Below are 23,652 nucleotides of genomic sequence, written 5' to 3'. Positions count from 1 at the left end.
TTAAAAGAAGGGGGGAATAGAACAAAAAGGAAACAAAATACCAAAATAAAAAAGTAGTGAAAAGCTGAGAAAAAAAAGAAGGAAAAATTTAGAAAAAAGCTAGATAAAAAGAAACGAAAGAAACGTAGGGAAAAAGTAGATAGAGAACAAAAAGAAAAAAGTAACAGCTCGGAAAAAATAAACACAATAAGATTTTTTTTTTAAAGAATTTAAAAAAAAGTAGAAAAAAACACAGAAAAAAAGAAGAAAAAGTTTGTGTTGCATTCAAATCATTTCTAATTATATCAAGTGAATCTTGTTGCCAACATTGTACTTCCACTAAGAAATGTGATTAAGTACAGTTCTGTATCTTGCAACCGACTAAATAAGCCTCCAAAAATGTTAATATTATACGACAAAATATATCAGGAAATAAAAAGAAATGGATATCTTGTGAAAGAATTTTAAGAACAAGGCCGTACAACCTTTGCAATAGTTCATAATTCATTCAAAAGAGAAAAATAATTTTGCATTGCCGGAAACTCTGCAAAATGTCAGGTTTTGGACATGTTTTATAATTAATTATCTTGCCACACTTGGGATTATGGTTGCTCACTGTTGTTTCAAGCGTTGCTCACCGACTTTGTGTGAACGCTCAGACCCGTAAGGAAAATTACAGGGAACATTGTTGGTGTGTGTGTGGTGGCGGGCCTATATTTTTATTGCTTAGTGTGATTAACATACTTTATTATCTGCCAACTTGGCAGTATAATGGATTCATATCTCCTCCTCTTCCTTGTCTGCAGCTATTATCAGCGCTTATTTAAACCATTTTCATTTAGCTGTCACCCCAACGTTTATCGCCAACCCCCCAAACTCTGAAATAGATTTGACAAGTAAAATTTCCTGTGACAACGACGCGAGGGTTATGATGTCAGGGTGATTTATGGATTTCATAAAAGTCCCAACTCCAGCCACAGTTGGAGCAGCTTTTCGTAGTAGCCGAGGCTTCATTTTAAATGCCACTCACATGCTCGGTTCTGACTAGCTTGCGCCGTGTTGTCCGCCTACCGGAGCCAGCAGTCTGCTTTGATGTGAATGGCAAATGTCACTTGCTGGAGGGAGGCACAATGGAATAGAATAGAATAGAATAAAATAGATTAGAATAGAATAGGAGAGTCATTGATATCAACATGGTAAAACACTGCATGCAAAAGGATTAGACATGGGCGGCAGTAGCTCAGGAGGTAGAGCGCTCGTCTTGGGATCAAGGGATCCCAGTTCGAACCCCGGCTCGTCCGTGTTACATGTCGAAGTTTCCTTGGGTAAGACACTGAACCCCTAATACCCCCAATCAGCAGGTTAGCGCCCTACGTGGAGCACATTGTAAAGCGCTTTGGGAAGTCTTCATTGACTTGAAAAGCGCTATATAAATGCAGATCAGATCATATCATTTCATTTCATTTCATTACATGGCATTCCATGGTAAACATGTAATAGATAGATAGATAGATACTTTATTCATCCCCGAAGGGAAATTCACATTTCCAGCAGCATCCCTTCGCTGAGAACAATACAATAATAAAACAAAAATTATACAATATACAAATACCCAGTGTGACGTGCAAATGCCCACTGTAGCGTGTTATATAGAATAACTAAATAGTGCTACACAGAATACATATTGCAATAAGATTCGGTAATATGCAATGTAGGTGGTGTGGTTTACTGTGGGCTTTTACTCTGCCGGGTAGAGTTAAAGAGCCTCACGGCATGAGGAAGAAAAGATCTCTTCAGTCTGTCCGTAGTACAAGACAGTGACAGCAGTCTGTCGCTGAAACTGCTCTTCTGTCTGGAGATAATGCTGTGTAGTGGATGCGATGGATTGTCCATGATTGTCTCTCAGCTACTGTTGCCCGTCTCTCAGCTACTGTTGTTAGGCTGTCCAGCTCTTTGCCCACAACAGAGCTCGCTTTCCTAGCCAGTTTATTGAGACGAGAGGCATCCTTCTTCTTGACGCTGCCTCCCCAACACGCTGTCGCATAGAAGAGGGCGCTTGCCACAACTGTCTCATAGAATATTTTCAGGAGCTTTATAAAGACTCTCAGAATAAACAGGGTTTGGAGGATTGCTTTAAAAATGTAATCCATTAAAAATGAAATCAGTAACGTCCACCCATCCATCCATTATCTTCCGCTTATCCGGGGTCGGGTCACGGGGACAGAAGATTTAACAGAGAAACCTAGACCTTCCTATCCCCAGCCACTTCTTCCAGCTCTTTGGACGGGATCCTGAGGCGTTCCCAGGACAGCCGAGAGACATAGTCTCTCCAGCATGCTCTGGGTCGCCCTCGGGGCCTCCTGCCGGTGGGACATGCCCGGAACACCTCTCGACGGAGGCGTCCAGTAGGCATCCTTAGCAGATGCCCGAGTCACCTCAACTAGCTCCTCTCAATGCGGAGGAGCAGTGGCTCTACACAGAGTCCCTCCCGGATAACTGAGCTTCTCACCTTATCTCTAAGGGAGAGCCCAGCCACCCTGTGAAGGAAACCATTGTACCCGGGATTGTGTTCTTTTGGTCATAACCTACAGTTCTTGACCATAGGTGAGAGTAGGAACGTAAATCGACCCGTAAACCGAGAGATTTGCCTTTCGGCTCAGCTCCCTCTTCACCACGACGGACCGGTACAGGGTCCGCATGACGGCAGGCGCTGCACCGACCCATCTGTCAATCTCCCGTTCCATCCTACCCTCACTCGTGAACAAGACCCGAAGATGCTTGAACTCGGGGAAGATCTCATCCCCAACCCGGAAGAAGCATGCCGCCCTTTTTTGGCTGAGTACCATGGTCTCGGACTTAGAGGGGCTGATCTTCATCCCGGCCGCTTCACACTCGGCTGCGAATCACTCCAGTGAGAGCTGAAGATCAAGGCCTGAAGTGGTCAACAGCACCACATCATCTGTAAAAAGCAGAGATGCAATGCTGAGGCCCCCAAACCAGACTCCTTCGCCACTACAGCTGCGTCTAGAAATTCTGTCCATAAAAGTTATGAACAGAATCAGTGACAAAGGGTCCAACCACCACTGGAAACGAATCCGACTTACTGCCGATAATGTACACCAGACTCTGGCACCAGGCATACAGGGACCGCACAGCCTGGGTAAGACAGTGTGGTACCCCATAATTACGAAGCACCCTTCAAAGGGCTTCCCGAGGAACACGGTCGAATGCCTTCTTCAAATCTTCTTCTTAGAACGGAAAGGCGAACTCCCGTGCACCCTCAAAGATCCTGCAGAGTGTGTAGAGCTGGTCCCCTGTTCCACAGCCGGGACGAAAACCACACTGCTTCTCTTGAATCCGAGATTCGACTTCCTGGCGGACCCTCCTCTCCAGTAACCCTTACTAGGAAGGGTGAGAAGTGTCATTCCAATCAGTAACATACTATATACATATAATATATATATATATGTATATATAAAATGTGTATTTGTGTACCTTACAGTAAGGTTCAACGAAGCCTCAAAGGCCCTGTCCGGAATGTTCTACTTGCTATGCCATCTTCTTTTTTAAATCAGAATTTGCAGCCTCACTCATGCAGCTTGCATGTGTGGCAGGTGCATTTCTTAGACTCTCTCGGATAAACGCTTCATTTATTGTCACGAAGCGGGTCGGGAAGCAGGAAGTTGGAACCCATTTACGTAGACGATCTGTCACTTTAATTGAGAAAGAAAAGTTGTCCAACACACAAACGGACCAAAAACAAAACAAAGCAGGCTCAAATGCAGGCAAAACTACAGACTAGGCGTTTAACAGAACTTGCAGGAATCTCTCAGAATGTTACACCGAAGTGCAACAAAGTCCAACAAGCACAACAAGAATAAACAGGTATCAAACAGGCATGAACAGGTTTTCAACAAGGGAAAACTACGATCTGGCAAAGGGCAGTTCCAAAAGTACCCATAGGAGTAATCAGGAAATGCAGGTCAGCCGGTGTCAAGGGGCGGGGCCAGCTGGGCGCCATGACAACCGTGCAGGACATGACATTTATGGGGTTTGGGTTAGGCGTTTTGAATGCATTTGAAACAGTCCTTTTCTTACCCTCACCATTATCATGCTAACAGAAAACAGCCAGTACAAGCATGAAAACACCCTCCACCACCACCACCCTACTTCCCTGCTTCCTAATGTGTCACGAGTCTCAAACAGCTTCGATTAGAGTACAATGAAAGCAGATAGGCGCAGTTGTAAAATAATCTAAAGGCTCTTTGAACCCAATATTTGGACTTAATAGAATACATTTTCTCCTATCAACCTTACCCAAACGTCGTACCACTTCTTTAAAGTCACAAAATAATGAAATAAAATGAAATGATCTGCATTTCTATAGCGCTTTTCAAGTCAATGAAGACTTTCCAAAGCGCTTTACAATGTGCTTCACACTTACCCATTCACCCACACTCACACACCAATAGCGGCCGTGCAGCCATGCAAGGCGCCAACCTGTTTATTGGGGGCATTAGGGGTTCTGTGTCTTACCCAAGGACACTACGACATGTAACACGAAGGAGCCGGGAATCGAACTGCGATCTCTTGATCCCAAGACAAGAGCTCTACCTCCTGAGCTATTGCTACTTTGAATTTTAAAATAGCGTTGAATACAAAATAAACAACAAAAACAGTTTCAAAACTGCGAACAACAGAGGCTTAAAACATCTTCTGAAAATAGAATGGAATAGATGCCAATGCTGGACTAGAAATCTATGGAACTACCGTAAATTCCGGACTATAGAGCGCACCTGATTATAAGCCGCACCCACCACATTTCGAGAGGAAAACCGATTTTGTACTTACACAAGCCGCACCTGTATACCTGTATATAAGCCGCATGCGCCCACATAAAAAAAATGTAATACAAAATTTACCCAGACCCGACTTTAAGTCTCACGATTGTAACTGAATATCCTTCATTAAAGTACACAGTCCAAAAATCACAGCTGACTAAATGAATGTAAAATGATACCGGTACTTAAGGTTTGTTGCAGACCGACAGAGTCAGGGTCCCGTTGAAAGTAATCCAAAGAAAAAAGTGTATATTTCCAAAGTTAAGGGTGGGAAAAATATATATCCACTATTGTCCGCCGTGTCCACAAACACTCACCTTTACCGGTCCCCACTTCCCGTCAGCCCGCGTTTGTTACGCCCATTCTTTTTAATTCGCCCGTCCGAAAAATATCGGAATAAGTGTCCGAAATAAATTCAAATAAATACATTACAAAAATATACAGTTGCAAATACATATTATACATAGTTACACATATTTACAAAAAAAGACAGTACACCGAGAGAGTTTTCAAAGCTTTAATACTAATATAACTTTCATCCCAAACGGTGCCTGTGACAGGTAGCAACACGCTAGCAACACGCTCGCAACACAGTAAACGGGTCTGTTAAAAAAACATACCGTACTTGTAAAAATCACGGTAAACCGTCCTCATCTTTCTCCTTAGAACTGAAGCCATCAAAATCGTCTTCCTCAGTGTCGGAAAGAAACAGTGTCATATAGACGTCGTCCCATGCTCCCGCAGCCTCACTTGCAGCAGACCGGCTTTTCGGAACCCGTTGGTGATGGCGGATTTTTTTATGCTGCCCCACGCTGTCGAGATCCACTGGCAGACTTGCGAAAAAGTTGCTTTCGCATGCGGCCAGTTTTAGTAAAAGATTTCTCGCCGCTAGTCAAGCTAAGAAGTTGCAGTCTTCCTCTGCGCATATACTCCACCGATCTAAATCTTATCTTTTGTACCCGAGCGCCGCTGGCGGCCGTTAGAAAAATGACATAAATTGGCCGCATCACTGAATAAGCCGCAGGGTTGAAAGTTTGGGGAAAAAGTAGCGGCTTATAGTCCTGAATTTACGGTAAACCAAAAACACAAAAAGTGGCCACCTAAAAATAGCTAATGTATTCTCATGACAGGCACAACTAGGGTCATATCAAGTCCGACTACCCCTGATCTTCTGTTCATTCACCTTTAGGTCCCCGCTATTTTTGGCAGGCTTCTATTGCCGCTTCTGCCGGCTGCCAATGTTCCAATTTCCCTCGATGTCCTCGGGGTCCACGCTAATCCTGTCCTAACAACTTGTGTACAAACCAATTTGGCGCTTTTCCTTAGCGTAGCCCTCACAGACAAGCCCCCGGAGCCAATTCCATCAGCGAGTGGGCGGCGAGAACGAAACCCAAAGATCTCATGCTCCGTCTCCACGCCTCCATGATTTTACGGGCCCTTTGTTAACGACACGTTTCGGCATGAGGTGTTGTCAGATCTCATCGCGGAGCCATGATTTTTTGTTTTTTTGGTGCCGATATTGCCTCGGGGACAGATTGCAGTCCATTGATAGAGGCAGACATGGCCAAGCATAGCAGGCCTTTTATAGCCTGCTTGCAAATAGTTGATGAAAACGTCTCGCTGTCAGTTTTTCAGCCTCATGGACCACAGGCCGGACTTTATTACGACGAGCAAAGTTGCGCTGTCTGCAAACTGAGACAAAAACGGGGCCCCTGACGCTACTACCTCCACTGCTGTAGAATTTGGTGGGCTCGGCTAGAAAAAGAAAAAAAAATCTAGCCATTTGGGGAGAATTGCAAATTATTTAACCCCTTACTGTTGCTGTTCGCGGGCAGCACGGCGGCGCAGTGGTTATAGCGCGTGTGCGGCACAGTTCTAAGGTCTTGGGAACCTCCTGTGTGGGTTCAAATCCAGCTACTGGACTTCCTGTGCGGAGTTTGTATGTTCTCCCCGTGCTTGCGTGGGTTTCTTCTGGGCACTCCGGTTTCCTCCTACATTCCAAAGACGTGCATTTCAGGTGGGCTGGCCGGTCCAAATTGTCCCTAGGTGTGAATGAGCGAGCGAGTTGTCTGTCTCTGTGTGCCCTGCGATTGGCTGGCAACCAGTTCAGAGTGTCCCCAGCCTACTGCCCGATGATTGCTGGGATGGGCTCCAGCACCCCCGCGACCCTACTGAGGATAAGCGGTGCAGCTAATGCGATGAGATGAGATGTTCCTGTTCGCCTAAAATCCCAAGACGTACTCAACGTAAATTGAATGCTGACCTTGAGCCGTTTGGAGAATATGGATGGTTTCAGTCTCTTTTTAAAGGTAACCCACTTAAGTTTTGTCCCAAACTGAAATACAGTGGAACCTCAGTTCTCGACCATAATCCGTTCCAGAACCCTGTTCGAAAACCGATTTGTTCGATCACCGAAATCATTTTTCCCATTCAAAATAATGTAAATCGTTTTAATCCGTTCCAACACCCTGAATGTTTACCTTGAATGTTTAACGAAAACATAAACCTAACCCAGGCTAATCGTACGTCCGCGTTATCGTAATCTTCCGTACAAAAGATGACGCTAACATGAACGTGTAAAAATGAAAAAATCAGGTCGTTTACAAGTCATTTAGCACAACAAGTGGTGAGCGGTTCATTGGAAAGGGTGCTCCGTTCCAACACCCTGAAAGTTGGGCTCCGTTCCAGCACCCCGAATGTTTACCGTACGAAAGATTACGCTAACATGAATGTGTAAAAATAAAAAAAAAAGGATAAAGAAAAGAATTATGAATAGGATTTCATACCTTTGTGGTGGTCAGCAGAAGGCGCAGGAGGACAGTGGGGTATTCCCTAGCAAGATCAGACACTCGCACAGGAAGTCCGGTAGCTGGATTTGAACCCACTCAGGAGGTTCCCAAGACCTTAGAACTGTGCCGCACATGCGCTAACCACTGCACCGCCACGCTGCCCTATATATATATATATATATATATATATATATATACACACATAGTTTTTAAATGTCGTTTGCTACCTTATGAGCAGATAATTAGTATATAAAAAGTAAATAAAAATCGACTGCCACATACTGATATGGATGACTATTACAGTTCCTCGTCTGAAGATTGCAAAAATACTGAATAATGGCCTGATTTTTGGGAAAAATAAAATTGGGCAAATTCCAGCAGCACACTAGACAAGGTCTCCCGGCACACTAGTGTGCCCCGGCCCACTGGTTGAAAAGCACTGGTATAACTGACCAATTTATCCTCCACTATTCTTGTTGATCAATCATCTAAAAAATGAATCCATGACTTCAACTTTTTGCCACAAGAATTAATCGGAATCAACCATTCTTCATTAACAATGAACTACAATCAAAAACAAGTGCTATGGACAGCTAGCATACCATTCATAAATAATATCTTGTTGCAGAAAATATCAAAACTTGAAATAACAGCAGCAAAGCAGAAGGCACACACGCACACACAGGCTTCTTAAAAATATTCGCCATCAGTAAATGGTTTTATGTGCTTTCCTACGCAGTGAGCAATGTGATAGTGTTTTTAGCGGTGACAATGGTTTTCAGGGTCTGTGTTTGTTGGCCGTTCTTGAACACAGCGCGTTTTAATGTCTGCGCCTTGTCAGACTCATCCTTGAATTCATGTCCATGATTCGTCTCGTGATAACGTTTAACACTTACAACGTACAAAGCTCTCGAGGCATAATGCACAACACAGCACGGTCATTTTTTTGCACCAAGCCTTATTCGTCCGTCCACGCTGGCTGGAAAGAACGAGATGTTTTCGCTCGAGGAGCCGTCATGATTCGTTCATTTACCGCGCGTGTTTGTTTCGTTGGCTGGGTTAAAACCCGGAGCTCTCCTCTGCGAGGCGCGGTGCAGACGTGCACTCACCAAAGTTCCCTGTAATTTTCCACGGGTCTGAGCGTTCACACAAAGTCAGTGAGCAATGCTTGAAACAACAGTGAGCAACAGCAATCCCAAGTGTGGCAACTAAGTCATTATCAAACATGTCCAAAATTTGACACTACGTTACATTTTGCTGAGTTTCCGGCAATCCAAAAAATGTTTTCACTTTTGAATGTATTGACTAATGTACGATTGCAAAGGTTGCAGGGCCTACAAACGTCATTTGTTTTTACAACAATTCTTTCACAAGATTTCCATTTATTTTATTCCTAGTATCTTTTGTCGCATAATACTAACATTTTTGGGGGCTTATTTAGTCGGTTACACAACTGTATTTAATCACATTTTTAAAGTGGAATGAAACAATGTTGGCAACAAGACTTGGTATAATTGGAAATTATTTGAATGCAACACACACTTTTTCTACTTTTTCGCTGTTTTTTTCTATTTTTTTTAATCCCTTTAATAAAAATCTCATTGTGTTTTTTTTCCCTGGCTGTTACTTTTTTTCTTTTTGTTTTCTATTTACTTTTTTTCCTTTGTTTCTTTCTTTTTTTTTTTCTGGCTTTTTTCTGAAATTGTCCTTCCTTTTTCTCTTCCTTTTGTTTCTTTTTTTCTCAGCTTTTCACTACTATTTCATTTTGGTATTTTTTTCTTTTTTGTTCTATTGCCCCTTCCTTTAAGTCATTTTGTGCAAAAACAACCTGAAGAGTCGTTTAGGACCCGAAAAAGCCGGTTCCTTTTAGTGTGCCGAGCCGAAGAAGCCGGTTCTCGACAAACTTTACTAACTTTACTCAATATATTATAATATTTGGTCATATAGGGATGAAAGAAGCAAAAACAACCTGAAGAGCCGTTTAGGACCCGAAAGAGCCGGTTCCTTTTAGTGAGCCGAGCCGAAAAAGCCGGTTCTCGAAAAACTCACACACGCATCTGAAAGAGAACATTGCGCTGGCTAGATTTTCTTGTGCGCTGAGCATGTACAGGCAGTGCGCAATTGCGCACGCGCGCAGCTTAGAGGGAACACTGGGCGCAACTGAAAATGTCTAAATTTCAGGTAAAAATGCGCATTTTTAAAAAACAATCATTATTATTTTTTGTCGTGGGCTCGCGTGCCACTGCTGGGGTTAACCAGTGTCATAGGTTGCCGACCCCTGCCCTACACTAATAAGTTGTTTTTCTACCTCAGGCCCGTTCTCACCCGCCGGCAGCGAGACGACCGTCAAGTTTGATTCCCAGGGCGATGGCGTGGGCCGCTACAACATTTTCAGTTACCAGCGCTCGGGCGAGCGCTACGCGTACGTGCCGGTGGGAGACTGGGCTGAGAGTCTAAGTCTGAATGGCGGCCTGATTCAGTGGCCTGGCGAGGCGGTGCCCACCTCACAGTGCAGTGACCCTTGCGAACGCAACGAGATGAAGAAGATGCAGGCGGGTGAGGGAGCAGACCATCAGAATGGGATAGAACCAAATTCCGGCATCAATTTTGTTTTGCGTTAACCTCAGGTGAGTATTGCTGCTGGATCTGCACTGCCTGCGAACCTCACGAGTATCTGGCTGATGAGTTCACGTGCTCGCCCTGCGCTCCGGGTCAGTGGCCCACAGACGACTTGACGTCCTGCTACGATCTCCCTGAGGACTACATCATGTGGGAAGATGCCTGGGCCATCGGACCCATTACCATCGCCTGTGTGGGGTGAGTGATGGATAGTCCTGGTCTAAAACCTCGATTAAACGATACGATTGCACTTATTTAGGGTATGACGAAGGTCTACGCCAGGAGTGTCAAACTCATTTTAACTCGGGGGCCACAAGATAGAACAAACATTCTGTCTGGGGCTGGGCTAGTAGATTAAAGAGAAAGAAAAAGAGATAAAGAAATAAGAGAAAGAGGGAGAGAAAAGGAGAGAGGGCGGGACAGAGAAAGAAAAAGAGAGAGGGAGAAAGCATGAGAAACAAAAGATAAGAATTTGTGAGAGAGGGGGAAAAGAAAGGTAGAGGAGCCAAAACATTCCTCATTTGGAAAAGCATGACCTGACGCCTACTCAGTGAAAATCTTCATTGCACTCGATAAATGTAACTTGTATTTAATCGAATAAAATCCTTTATAGTAAAATGTAAAAAATCCTTCAACATAAAAAGAGAACAAAAATACACTTGAGAGATGGAATTTTCTAAAATGTGCTGGTGAACAAGGTTGGCCCCATGCTGTCTTTTCTCAACTGAAGCCAGGAACAAAGTGTTCTAGACACACAATGTGTAAAATGTTTTCAAACTTAATTTTTATTAAATGGTACATAGCTAATGTGTTTTCTTTTTATTGGACACCTGCAAAGGAGATTTTATAGGATGCCGTTTGGTTATTTTGATTATTATTGCGCACTGTTTGTGGTTTGACTATTACATCATTGTCACTTCTTGCCAACCACGCTTCTGTTCTTTGATTGCACACTGTTGCTGATCATTTCAGCTGCAATTCTGTCACTGATCAGAAACTTACACAGGACCCAATTGCGCTCGTTTTCTCAACTTTTATTGAAAAAGAGGGAGGGTAAGGCTTGCTTCCACGATCCAATGGCTGACGGACAAAAGGAGCGAGCGGTGCGGACGCGACACTTCCGTGTCTGGCGAAGAGGATCGGAAACAGGCGGGAATAGCAAGTCGTTGGCCGGGACTGGAGATCAAAGGCGGTGCCGAGTTCGAAAGCGAGGTCAGTAGCAGGAGGCAGGCAGGTAACGGGACAAAACAGGTCAGGTAACAGGCAGGCAGAACGGGGCGTAGTCAGGTCCGGAAACAGGTTGGCAGCAAAGATCATTCAGAAAAAAGCAGGGCAAAAATGGAGTCGGACGAAAAGGCTTTCTGAGCTGAAGGCAACAGTTTGTATAATGATCTGACGACTTCCTCTTGGAAGCCGGGGGTTTAAAAAGAGAGTGTCAGCCAATCAGCTGTCCGGGCTGTTGGCGCCAATTAAGCCGTCGCAGCTGCGCTCAATCGGCAATCATGACACAATTCTGTGTCCTGTGTTTTGAGTAGCAGCTTCAGCGACAGACTGCTGTCACTGTCTTGTACCACGGACAGACTGAAGAGATCTTTTCTTCCTCATGCCATGAGGCTCTTTAACTCCATCCGGCGGAGTAAAGGCCCACATTAAACCACACCCCCTACATTGCATATTACCGTATTTCATTGCAATGTGTATTCTGTGTAGCACTATCTAGATTCTCTATAGAACACGCGCCACAGTGGGTATTAGTACGTCACTTTGGGTATTTGTATATTGTATTCTTTTTGCTTTATTATTGTATTGTTCTCAGTGCAGGGATGCTGCTGGAAATGTGAATTTCCCTTCGGGGATGAATAAAGTATCTATCTATCTATCTATCTATCTATCTATAAAGCTGTAATTTTGTAACGACTACGTGAAAAAAAAAATCTGAGGCAAAAAAATGGACTCACAGTAGTGCAATAAGCAGGAAGATCCATCCAAACATTTTCTGACCCGCTTATTTTCATAGTACAGTAATTTTATGTGTTAAACAAAAGCTTGAGCCTGTAAGTTGGGTTTGTTGTTTAGTTTCAATGTTTAATAAAATATCCAATAAATAAATCAATGTACTTTGCAAGTTTTTTATTATCGCAGAACCTTTTTGGAAGGCAATCCCTGCGAAAAGCAAGGAAAACTGAATATAGCTTACTCAATTTGAAATGATAAAAAGAAATAAATCACTGGGAAACCGTCAACATTGACAGGTATGGTGTTTATTTGTTGGTTTTCTTTAGGCATTTTCTGGTCCTCCATTGACTTTTCCTAATAATTTTCTGTCCAAATCACTTCTTGCCTAATCCTGTGCTTTAGCTTCATGTGCACGGGCCTGGTTCTGTGGGTGCTGGTCCGCCACAACGACACGCCGCTGGTGAAGGCGTCGGGCCGCGAGCTATGTTACATCCTCCTCCTGGGCGTCTTCATGTCGTACGCCATGACCTTTCTCTTCCTGGCCAAGCCATCACCGGCCATCTGCGCCCTGCGTCGCCTCGGCCTGGGAACTTCCTTCGCTGTCTGCTACTCGGCGCTGCTCACAAAGACCAACCGTATCGCCAGAATATTCGGTGCTGTCAAGGACGGAGCCGGCGCAGCAAGGCCGCGTTTTATCAGCCCGTTTTCTCAGGTCAGAGGAGTTCAAAACTTACAACGATAGGGAACTGTGTTCCTACCCATTGAGCAGGGTTGGGTAGGGTTACTTTAACTTGATTACTTTCAATTACTTTTGGATTACTCCAATACCAAATATGCTAATAAAAGACATCTATCTATCTATCTATCTTGGTCATATCCTTCAAGAGGGGTGACCGACAGCAAGACACACACATACTATACCTAAGTAAATAAAAGGGAAATAAATAGCAAAAAAAACACACCAAACTTTTTGGACCATGGCCAACCCAATTGCCCAAACACCCAAACAAGTTAGGCACCTCAGCACCTAAGTTGGTCATGCTTTCGTTCCTCCAGATGAAATGGGACACCAGAAAGCGGTCATGTCACTCGGGTCAGGGTGACACAACACACTCTTTTGTTCAACAGCAGGGCCTGACAGCTTTCACTGGTTTACCCCTGCTGCATCATACGGTTGCCCTGCGCATCTCTTAGAACACGTCTAAAGATCCCACTATCCTTTCACAACACCTCTCCACTCCTTCCTATCACCAACAAGAGCTCTAGCTTCCATTAAATTTAGACCTCTTTCCTGCAGTGCACTCATAACACCATCTATCCACGTCAATCGCGGCCTTCCTCTTGGTCTCCTTCCATTGACTTCTGCTCTGTAGATCCTCTTCAACATTCGCTCCTCATCCATCCTCTCCATGTGTCCAAACCAACCGAGTACTCTCTTATCAACACGCTTGCTCAGTTCCACGACTACTCCAGTTCTGTCTCTCACAATTTCATTTTCTCAGTCTATCCAATCTTGTCACTCCTAACATAGTCCTCAAACACTTCACCTCAAAAACATTCAACTTCCTTCTTAAGGCTCCAAGTTTCTGCACCATACAACACAGTCGGCACAATCAGACTCTTTTTCAGTCCCCTCTTAACATCCATACTCATACTCTTGTTGTTCATCACTCTCCTCAGAGCACCCAAAACCTTTCTTCCTTGATTCACTCTGTGCAATACCTCACACTCCATTCCACCAACTGCAGCCACATCACAACCCAAGTACCTAAAGCTTTCAACTTCTTCCAGCACCTGTCCATGCAACCTGATTTCTAAAAGCTTTTGGATTACTCCAATACCAAATATGCTAATAAAAGACAAAAGAAACTAAATATGAATAAAATGACTAAATTTTGTGCAGCTTAACACGTGTTGTGAGTCATCATTTTATTCATATTTAGTTTATTTTGTATTTTATTAGCATATTTGGTATTGGAGTAATCCAAAAGTAATTGAAAGTAATCCAGTTAAAGTAACCCTACTTACCCAACACTGCCATTGAGACATCCTACCAATGCACACTGATAACAATTTCCCATCCTATCTATCATATGTGCCTTTGAAAACAAGAAAAACATGCCTTTGAAAGTGGTGTGTACTTATGATTTTCCATCCATCCATCCATTATCTGCACTGCTTATCCTCAGTAGGGTCGCGGGGGTGCTGGAGCCCATCCCAGTTATCTTCGGGCAGTGGGCAGGGGACACCCTGAACTGGTGGCCAGCCAGTCGCAGGGCACACGGAGACAGACGACTCACTCGCTCATTCTCACCTAGGGACAATTTGGACCGTCCAATTAACCTGAAATGCATGTTTTTGAAATGTGGGAGGAGACCGGAGTGCCCGGAAGAAACCCATGCAAGCACGCAGAGAACATGTAAACTCCACACAGGAGGTTTGATCTCATGACCTCAGAACTGTGCCGCAAACGCACTAACCACTGCGCCACTGTGCTGCCCCTTATGATTTTCATTTTTCTTTATTCTTATTTGACTATTTCACTTATGCAAAATACGGTTTACTGGCGTAGCCTTTAAGCCTGGCGTATTTTTCAGTGGTAGATTTTTAGCATGGTGTGTGTTGACTAAGGTAATCACGGACTGTACGTATGCATGCCAATATTTCATTCCACATTACCATGCCATCCTGCACCTTTAGATCTTCCTTCTTCCTTCATCTCACCATACCCGCTGTCCGTCTCAGCTCCATGGGAACAGAGCTTTCAGTGGATCTGCCCCCAGCTCTGGAACTCATTTCCACCTGCCCTCTGGAATGACGTCACCCTGTCCATCTTTAAATCCGTATAGTTATTTGATATTCTGTGTGGAGCAACCTTGGTTGTCCTGAAAGACGCTTTGAAATAAAATACATTATTGTTGATTATTGTTATTATTCATTTTATTATTATATACCCTAAATTCCGGACTATAGAGCGCACCTGATTATAAGCCGCACCCACCACATTTTAAGAGGATAACCGATTTTGTAATTACACAAGCCGCACCTGTATATAAGCCGCATGCACCCACATTAAAAAAATGTAACACAAACACAAAATTAATCCAAACCTGACTTCAAGTCCCGCGATTGAAACCAAATGTACACATTGAAGTACACAGTCCAAAAATCACAGCCGGCAAAATGAACGGAAAATGTTACCGGTACTTAAGGTTTGATGCAGACCTGCAGAGTCCGGGTACCCGTTGAAAGTAATCCAAGGAAAAAAAGTGTATATTTCCAAAGGTAAGGGTGGGAAAAATATATATCCACTATTGTTCGCCGCGACAACAAACAGGTCTCACCTTTACCCCACTTCCCGTCACCCCTACCCCCCCCCCCCCCCGTTTGTTCCGCCCCTCTTTTTTAATTTGCCCGTGCAAAACATATCAGAATAAATGTCTCAAATAAATACATTACAAAAATATACAGTTCCAAATACATATTATACATGGGTAACACATATTTACAAAGAAAGACGGTACACCGAGTTTTCAAAGCTTTAATAATAATAATAATATAACTTTCGTCCCAAACGGTGCCCGTAACAGGGGAGTTAATGGTAGCAACACGCTCGCAACACAGTAAACGGGTCTGTTAAAAAAACATACCGTACTTGTTAAAATCACGGTAAACCGTCCTCATCTTCCTCCTTAGAACTGAAGTCATCAAAGTCGTCTTCCTCAGTGTCGGAGAGAAACTTTGTCCTTTGTGCCTTTCTTTTTGCATTTTGCATGATGAGGGTATGTTTACGCTAATATAATTTATCCACAAGCCAAGAAGTTGCAGTCTTCCTCTGCGCATATATTCCAGCGGTCTATATCTTACCTTTTGTACTCGAGCGCCGCTGGCGGCCGATAGAGAAATTACATAAATTGGTCGCATCACTGAATAAGCCGCAGGGTTTAAAGTTTGGGAAAAAAGTAACGGCTTATAGTCCGGAATTTACGGTAATCAGTAAAAGTTCTGTTTGTAATCCTTTTGAGTTTTATTGTTGCTCGTGTCTGTCCGATCAGCCTACGGTAAGACGTCTCAACAGGGTAGGACATTTCGGCAGAACACAGGATCCGATGAGACCAAACCTGGGCCCTGCTCTGTGCATTGCAGGTCTTCATCTGTCTGAGCTTGACATCGGTGCAGCTGTTGATGGTCTCGGTTTGGCTGCTGCTGGAAGTTCCTGGGACGCGGCGCTTTACGTTGCCCGAGCGCCGGCAAACGGTCATCCTCAAGTGCAACGTGCGTGATGCCAGCATGCTGCTGTCACTCAGCTACGACGTACTCCTCGTCATCCTGTGTACTGTGTAAGAGTTGCCCTACTTTTGCCTGTTTTTTTTTTTAATAGCATTGGAACGAGAAGTAACGTTATACTCATTTTTCTCAAGTTTTGTATTCGTATTTGTATTTATTATTCAGCCAGTATCAACCATCAACATGATATCTACCGGAAATAATTTTGTTACGCGGAGCTATCGATGTAGTTTTTAGACCCAACTGCTGTGTTGGGAGTCATTAGGTGACCAAACCCCCCAATTCCAACCCTTAATGCCAAAGCAGGGAGGCAATGGGTACCAATGTTGTAAGTCTTAGGTATGACTCGGCCGAGGCTTGAACCAGCGACCTCTCCGTCTCGGAGCGGGCGCCCTACCATCTAGGCTACCGAGCTGGTTTTGTGTGAAACTGAAAAACAGTATTTAGTTACAGTTACTTCATTTAAAAAATTATTTCATAATTCCCTAAATTACTGACAACCAATGTTCCCTGTAATTTTCCACGGGTCTGAGCGTTCACACAAAGTCGGTGAGCAGCGCTTGAAACAACAGTGAGCAACCATAATCCAGAGTGTGGCAAGATAATTAATCATCAAAAACTTGACATCAAGTTACATTTTGCTGAGTTTCTGGCAATGCAAAAATGTTTTCACTTTTGAACGAATTGAATGATGTATGATTGCAAAGGTTGCACGGCCTACAAACGTCATTTGTTCTTACAATTATTTCACAAGATACAGAACTATACTTAATCACATTTTTTAGTGGAAGTACAATGTTGGCAACAAGATTGACTTGATATAATTGGAAATTATTTGAATGCAACACATACTTTTTCTTCTTTTTTCCGTGTTTTTTTCTACTTTTTTTTAAATTCCTTTAAAAAAAAAACTCATTGTGTTTATTTCCGAGCTGTTACTTTTTTCTTTTTGCTCTCTATTTACTTTTTTCTTATTTTCTGGGCTTTTTTCTAAATTTTTCCTTCTTTTTTTTCTCTTCCTTTTGTTTCTTTTTTCTCAGCTTTTCACTACTTTTTCATTTTGGTATTTTTTTCTTTTTTGTTCTATTCCCCCTTCCTTTAAGTCATTTTGTGCATAATTTTACATAATATTTGGTCATGTTGGGATTAAAGAAGCAAAAACAACCTGAAGAGCCGTTTAGGACCCGAATGAGCCGGTTCCGTTTAGTGAGCCAAGCCGAAGAAGCCGGTTCTCGACAAACTCTACTAACTTTACTCAACTTCGTTCTACTTCGACTCGACTTCAAATTACCGCATTTAGGACACAACGTCAGGGGAACCCGTGTATTTTTACCTTCATGCACTGTAACTTTGACTTAAGTCGCTTTTAATTAGTAATTTTCAGCCCTCATTTTTGTGCGATTTTCTTGTGCGCTGAGAATGTGCAAGCAGTGCGCGATTGTGCACGCGCGCAGCTTAGAGGGAACACTGCTTCCCACCAGTGCTTTTCTAAGTATACCTGTGATTGTGCCCCACATAGATATGCCTTTAAGACCAGGAAGTGCCCCGAGAACTTCAATGAGGCAAAGTTTATTGGCTTCACAATGTACACAACCTGCATCATATGGCTGGCGTTCCTGCCCATCTTCTACGTCACATCCAGTGACTACAGAGTAATTATCACCTTTCATTTCTACATTGTTTTAATTTGTTCTGAGAACATAATACCAATATACGTGGAATGAGAATGTGAGGTCTAAATAAAATTGCATCATGTGATAGTAAAACATATTTTTTTACACTGCAACTGTCTGCGACAGACCTAAAAGATCCATTGGAATTCCGGCTCTTTTTAGAGAACCGGCTCGTCGTTCACTTACTATGCTAGCAAACTGTAATGGATTAGAACTGATTTGACACTGAATGCGATAACCACTACAGCTCTGACTCATGATTTTAAAAATCATCAATTGAGTCTGGCTGGAACCTACCCTTGACGTTTTGTTGCTGTAATGTCTGGTTCTGCTCTTAGGTCCAGACGACAACCATGTGCATCTCCGTGAGCCTGAGTGGTTTTGTGGTGCTGGGCTGCATGTTTGCCCCCAAGGTTCACATCATCATGTTCCAGCCCCAGAAGAACGTCACAAGTCACAGGCTGAATCTTAACCGATACAGCGTCAGCGGGGTGGCCACCTCCTCCATCGTCGCTCATGGTACAGTAGCGTATTTATCTTTAAGAATAGCGTCGAGCAGTGGTTCTTGGCCCTGTCGGAGCTACTGAACCCCACCAGTTTCATGTGTGTATTCACCAAACCCCTACATTAGTGTTATATTTTATTTTTCGGGGCGGCAGTAGCTCAGGAGGTAGAGCGCTCGTCTTGGGATCAAGGGATCCCAGTTCGAATCCCGGCTCGTCCGTGTTACATGTCGAAGTGTCCTTGGGTAAGACACTGAGCCCCTAATACCCCCAATAAGCAGGTTAGCGCCTTACATGGCTGCACGGCCGCTATTGGGAAATGTGAAGCACACTGTAAAGCCTTTTGGGAAGTCATTGACTTTAAAAACGCTATATACATGCAGATCATTTCATTTCCTTTTCATTTTTTCAAATCCAAGACATAGCTTTTCTCTCAGATCTGCGACTCGTGGAGCCAATTTGTTTTACTTACTTTATCTTTTTTTAACTTGATTACTTTCAATTACTTTTGGATTACTCCAATACCAAATACTCTAAAAAAAGACAAAAGAAACTAAATATGAATAAAATGATGACTCACAACACGTGGTAAGCTTTCACTCCTGGCTTTGATCTCTTTGATCTCCGGCAAAACTAACATCAAATGTGACAGAAACAAAATGAAAATAAATCCAAACAGCTTGCCAACATAATTTTGGCCGTTCCATGTATTCTGTTACTCCCCAAGCCTGCACAAAATTAAGTAAATATATATATTTACCTATGTACATGAGAGTAACCAGCCCGTTTTAAATTCAAACCAAGCACCCCCGAAAATGAAGGCATTTTAAAACTCTATTTTCCCTAATAAAGGATAGGATAGGCTAAACCAGGGGTGTCAAACTCATTTTAACTCAAACATTCTGTCGGGGGCCAGACTAGTAGATTAAAGAGAAAGAAAAAGAGAGATAAAGAAATAAGAGAAAGAGGGAGGGAAAAGGAGATGGCGGCACAAAGAAAGAAAAAGAGAGAGGAAGAGAGCGTGAGAAACAAAAGAGATAAAAAGAGAAGTCGTGAGAGAGGGGGAAAGAAAGGGAGCGGAAGAAAGAAATCCAAAGAGAAATAGTAAGACAGAAGGAGAGGAAAGAGAAAAGCAAGCGTGAAGGGTAGGAAAAGAGAAAGAGAAAAGAGAGAAAAGGAAAAAAGGAAGTTAGAGCAAAAGAAGTTAAAAAGACACAGAGAGTGAAAGAGACAGAGACAGAGAGTGGGAGAAAAGGGGTGGAAAAGAGAGAGAGAGAGAGAGAGAGAGAGAGAGAGAGAGAGAGAGAGAGAGAGAGAGAGAGAGAGAGAGAGAGAGAGAGAGAGAGAGAGAAAGAAATACAACTACAGTGTCTTTGTTCGAGGCACCTTTCTTTGGCAACATCAAGTTGACATATTTCAACCTGCAGCTTGTTTTTCTCTTGCGCTTCTCTTAGTGTTGTCTCGCGGGCCGGATTCAATCCCTTAGCGGGCCTCATCCGGCCCGCGGGGCGCCTGTTTGACACCTGTGGGCTAAACTATGGAAAAACTAAAACGTGAACATCGCACCGTCGGAAATACAGTCCTTCACCACCTTGAAATGGTTCGGTCCATTTGATTCCTAGCACAGCTCTCGCTTCCCTTTCGCTCGGCTAGTGTCACTTGCGGCATAGCGGCGGAGTCTGTGGAGGCTCCGGTGTATTCCCGTGAGAGTATGTTATCGTAGAAGCCCATGAGTGCCGACAAAATGGAAGACAAATATGTAATTTCCCTTTAGGTGAGGCTCATGTAATGTAAACCAAAATATCTCGACCTATGAGTATTTTAAAAAATTCACTTTTGTATGATGACCCATGCATTTTTGCTCATTTAAAGTCCAAATTCTTTTTTGACATTTTTTTAACCACAGAGAGACATTGAATAATACACACTGACCCTTTAAGTTCAGCTCTAGCAGATTGTATGTCAATTTATTACTGATTGACTCGAAAACCGAGGTTCCACTGAACAGTAATCCCTCGGTTTTCGCGGTTAATGGGGACCAAGACCACCCGCAAAAACTGAAAATCCTCGAAGTAGCGGCGCCATTTCAAAAATGCTTAAAAAAACGTATACATGTATACAGTACACCATATAGAATATGGGTAGAGAGAGAGAGCATGAAATTCATGTTATAACAAAAAAAAAACTGTAAAATATGTTGTATGTACACGGAATAGGACTGACAGAGGAGAATATACTTACGTCGAGTCGCCGAGTTCCCTCCTTGATAAATTGAGCGCCACATAAGAAGGGGGTGAGGTGGGAGGAGTTGAAGGAGGGGGGGGGTGAGCGAAGCGGCAATGACTAAGCATTGTGTCAGGGCCTCCCCCTCCCCTTCACAATAAGAGTGTCCACACCGTGTCCTCAGTTGACATAAGCTTGCGTTCAATGGCGTCAAGTCAATAATTGCTTTTATTGAGAAGGTAAGGTATATTTTTTAGACAAACCTGGAACCACGAACTAGTGAGGTTCCACTGTATTGTATACATACAAAAATGTTTTATTATATCGTATTAATTTTTCTAACTGTATCCAAGTTTTTCTTAGCTGTGTTTTTTATTTATTTTCAGCTTCAGTCAGCGCCCACTACGTCCCGACCGTGTGCAATGGCAGAGAGCTCGTCGACTCAACCACTTCCTCTCTGTGACGGACAATCCCCCCCAAACCCAACTGCCGGTCCCGACGCCCTGCGACTGTTAGCTCCGCCCATTCACGCCCTTCTGGCCAATGAGGTTTCATCGGCTTGTATCCCGTCTCAGCCTCCGTAACTGTCCTGTCCGAGCAGTGTAGAAACTGTGTGACTATGATTAAATTATTTTCTAAAACGGCTTGTAAATAGAGGGAATGGGTATTGTTGTAAGTAGATATTGAAAAAAGGGGTGGGGGCATTTCTAGAAGGATCTTTTGGAGCCTTTTGGTTTATATGATAGATTTGTTATCGTGATATAAATAGTTTAATGGCGGTAAAGAAGCAGACCGTGGCTGAAGCTCACAGATTTTTTATTATTGTTATGATTATTCTCATGGTCTTTTTGTAGATTCCTGTTGTAATACTGATAATAATCCAATGTATGGAAGTTTTAGTGTGTACTTTTGGGGTAGATTGGGATACTGTTGAAACGGCACAATGTGTAAGACAATATCTGGGGTCCATTTCGCTCATATTGGGGCCAAATAGATGTTCTGTTCCAAGGTTCCAAGGCCAGACCAGTAAAAGAATGTCAACATTTTTTTTAGCTTTGTTTTTCAGTATTATGCTTCATCATTCAGCCAAGGCTACATATTAAAATCACCAATGACAAGTGAAAACATTTACCGTAAATTCCGGACTATAGAGCGCACCTGATTATAAGCCGCACCCACCACATTTTAGGAGGAAAACTGCTTTTATACTTACACAAGCCGCACCTGTATAAGCCGCATGCGCCCACATTAAAACATGTAACACAATCACAAAAGTAACCCATACCCAACTTTATGTCCCGCGATTGTAACTGAATATCAAGTACACAGTCCATAAAACCACAGCCGGCTAAATGAACGGAAAATGATACCGGTACTTAAGGTTTGATGCAGACCTGCAGAGTCCGGGTCCCGTTGAAAGTAATCCAAGGAAAAAAGTCAATATTTCCAAAGGTAAGGGTGAGAAAACTATATATCCACTACTGTCTGCTGCGTCCACAAACAAGTCTCACCTTTACTCCACTTCCCGTCATCCCCCGTTGTTTTCGCCCCTTCTTTTTGATTCGCCCGTGGAAAACATACCAGAATAAGTCAATACATTACAAAAATATACAGTTGCAAATACATATTATGGTTACTCATATTTAGAAAGAAAGACGGTACATCGAGAGAGTTTTCAAAGCTTTAATAATAATAATATAACTTTCATCCCAAACCGTGACTGTGACAGGTAGCAACACGCTACTAGCAACACGCTCGCAAAACAGTAAAGGGTTCTGTGAAAAAAAATATACTGTACTTTTAAAAATCACGGTAAACCGTCCTCGTTTACCTCCTTATAACTGACGCCATCAAAGTCGTCTTCCTCAGTATCGGAAATAAATTTTGTCATATAGACGTCGTCCCACGCTCCCTTATTCCAAAATATATTCCAAAACACGCTAGCAACACGCTCGACAAGTAAAGTTTACGTGCAATAGCTCTGTTTCCTTCTTTATCGGATTGCTCGATTGCTTTTAGCTTGAAAGCTGCGTCATGTGCCTTTCTTTTTGCAATTTGCATGATGAGGATATGTCTACGCTAATTTAATTTGTGCACAAGCCAAGAAGTTGCAGTCTTCCTCGGCGCATATATTCCACCGGTCTAAATCTTACCTTTTGTACTCGAGCGCCGCTGGCGGCCGTTAGAAAAATGACATAAATTGGCCGCATCACTGAATAAGCCGCAGGGTTGAAAGTTAGGGAAAAAAGTAGCAGCTCATAGTCCGGAATTTACGGTATTTACAATCGGGGAAAACACATATTTTCATATTTGGCATAGAATGTGTTAACTGGTTTATTTCAACAGTTGAGTGAATGAAGTTTTATATCTGAACCAAGTCACTGCAATATACAAACTCAGCACTGCCCTCTAGCGGCCAGAGAAAGCATCTGGTATGTATTTATTTAAAAAAAAAAAAAGATGAAAATGACCTTAATACTTGCTTCTTATTTGACATCTTCGGAAATTTATGGCGGACCGGATTAAATCATCCAACTTGCTGGATACGGCCCACTGGGCGTATGTTTACGTAACTGACTAAGGAGGTTAACGCTGAATCCAACCCTGACTTTTGAGTTGTGTCACCCTAAACCGAAAACACGGAGTTTTCAGTGCCATGACTGTAGATTTGAGTACGTTAAAAAAAACAAAAACAAAAAAAACGGCATCAACGGAGGCCCGAATTTCCAGCAGACCAATCATTTAATATATGGAATCTACAGATAAATACTGGGTCGGCAGT

The 23,652-nt window shown here is 43.0% G+C and overlaps 1 protein-coding gene across 2 annotated transcripts in view; it reads left to right on the top strand.

Annotated features, from left to right (window-relative positions):
• The window catches only part of grm3 (glutamate receptor, metabotropic 3), a 104,584-nt gene extending 82,119 nt beyond the window's left edge, over positions 1 to 22,465 (top strand). For both annotated transcript variants that reach the window (XM_088339577.1, XM_088339578.1), the window contains 7 exons: positions 9,923 to 10,165; positions 10,237 to 10,426; positions 12,587 to 12,896; positions 16,331 to 16,524; positions 17,991 to 18,123; positions 18,483 to 18,663; positions 21,257 to 22,465. In XM_088339577.1, the coding sequence (XP_088195703.1) occupies positions 9,923 to 10,165; positions 10,237 to 10,426; positions 12,587 to 12,896; positions 16,331 to 16,524; positions 17,991 to 18,123; positions 18,483 to 18,663; positions 21,257 to 21,333 (1,328 nt within the window). In that variant the 3' untranslated portion in view covers positions 21,334 to 22,465. The remainder of the gene's footprint in view (positions 1 to 9,922; positions 10,166 to 10,236; positions 10,427 to 12,586; positions 12,897 to 16,330; positions 16,525 to 17,990; positions 18,124 to 18,482; positions 18,664 to 21,256) is intronic.
• The last annotated feature ends 1,187 nt before the right edge of the window (positions 22,466 to 23,652 follow it).

This window comes from Urocampus carinirostris, chromosome 7 (genome assembly GCF_059441175.1).
Source record: "Urocampus carinirostris isolate Australia breed hairy pipefish chromosome 7, RoL_Ucar_1.0, whole genome shotgun sequence".
NCBI classification, from domain to species: Eukaryota; Metazoa; Chordata; class Actinopteri; order Syngnathiformes; family Syngnathidae; genus Urocampus; species Urocampus carinirostris.
This window is presented reverse-complemented; position numbering and strand designations above follow the sequence as displayed.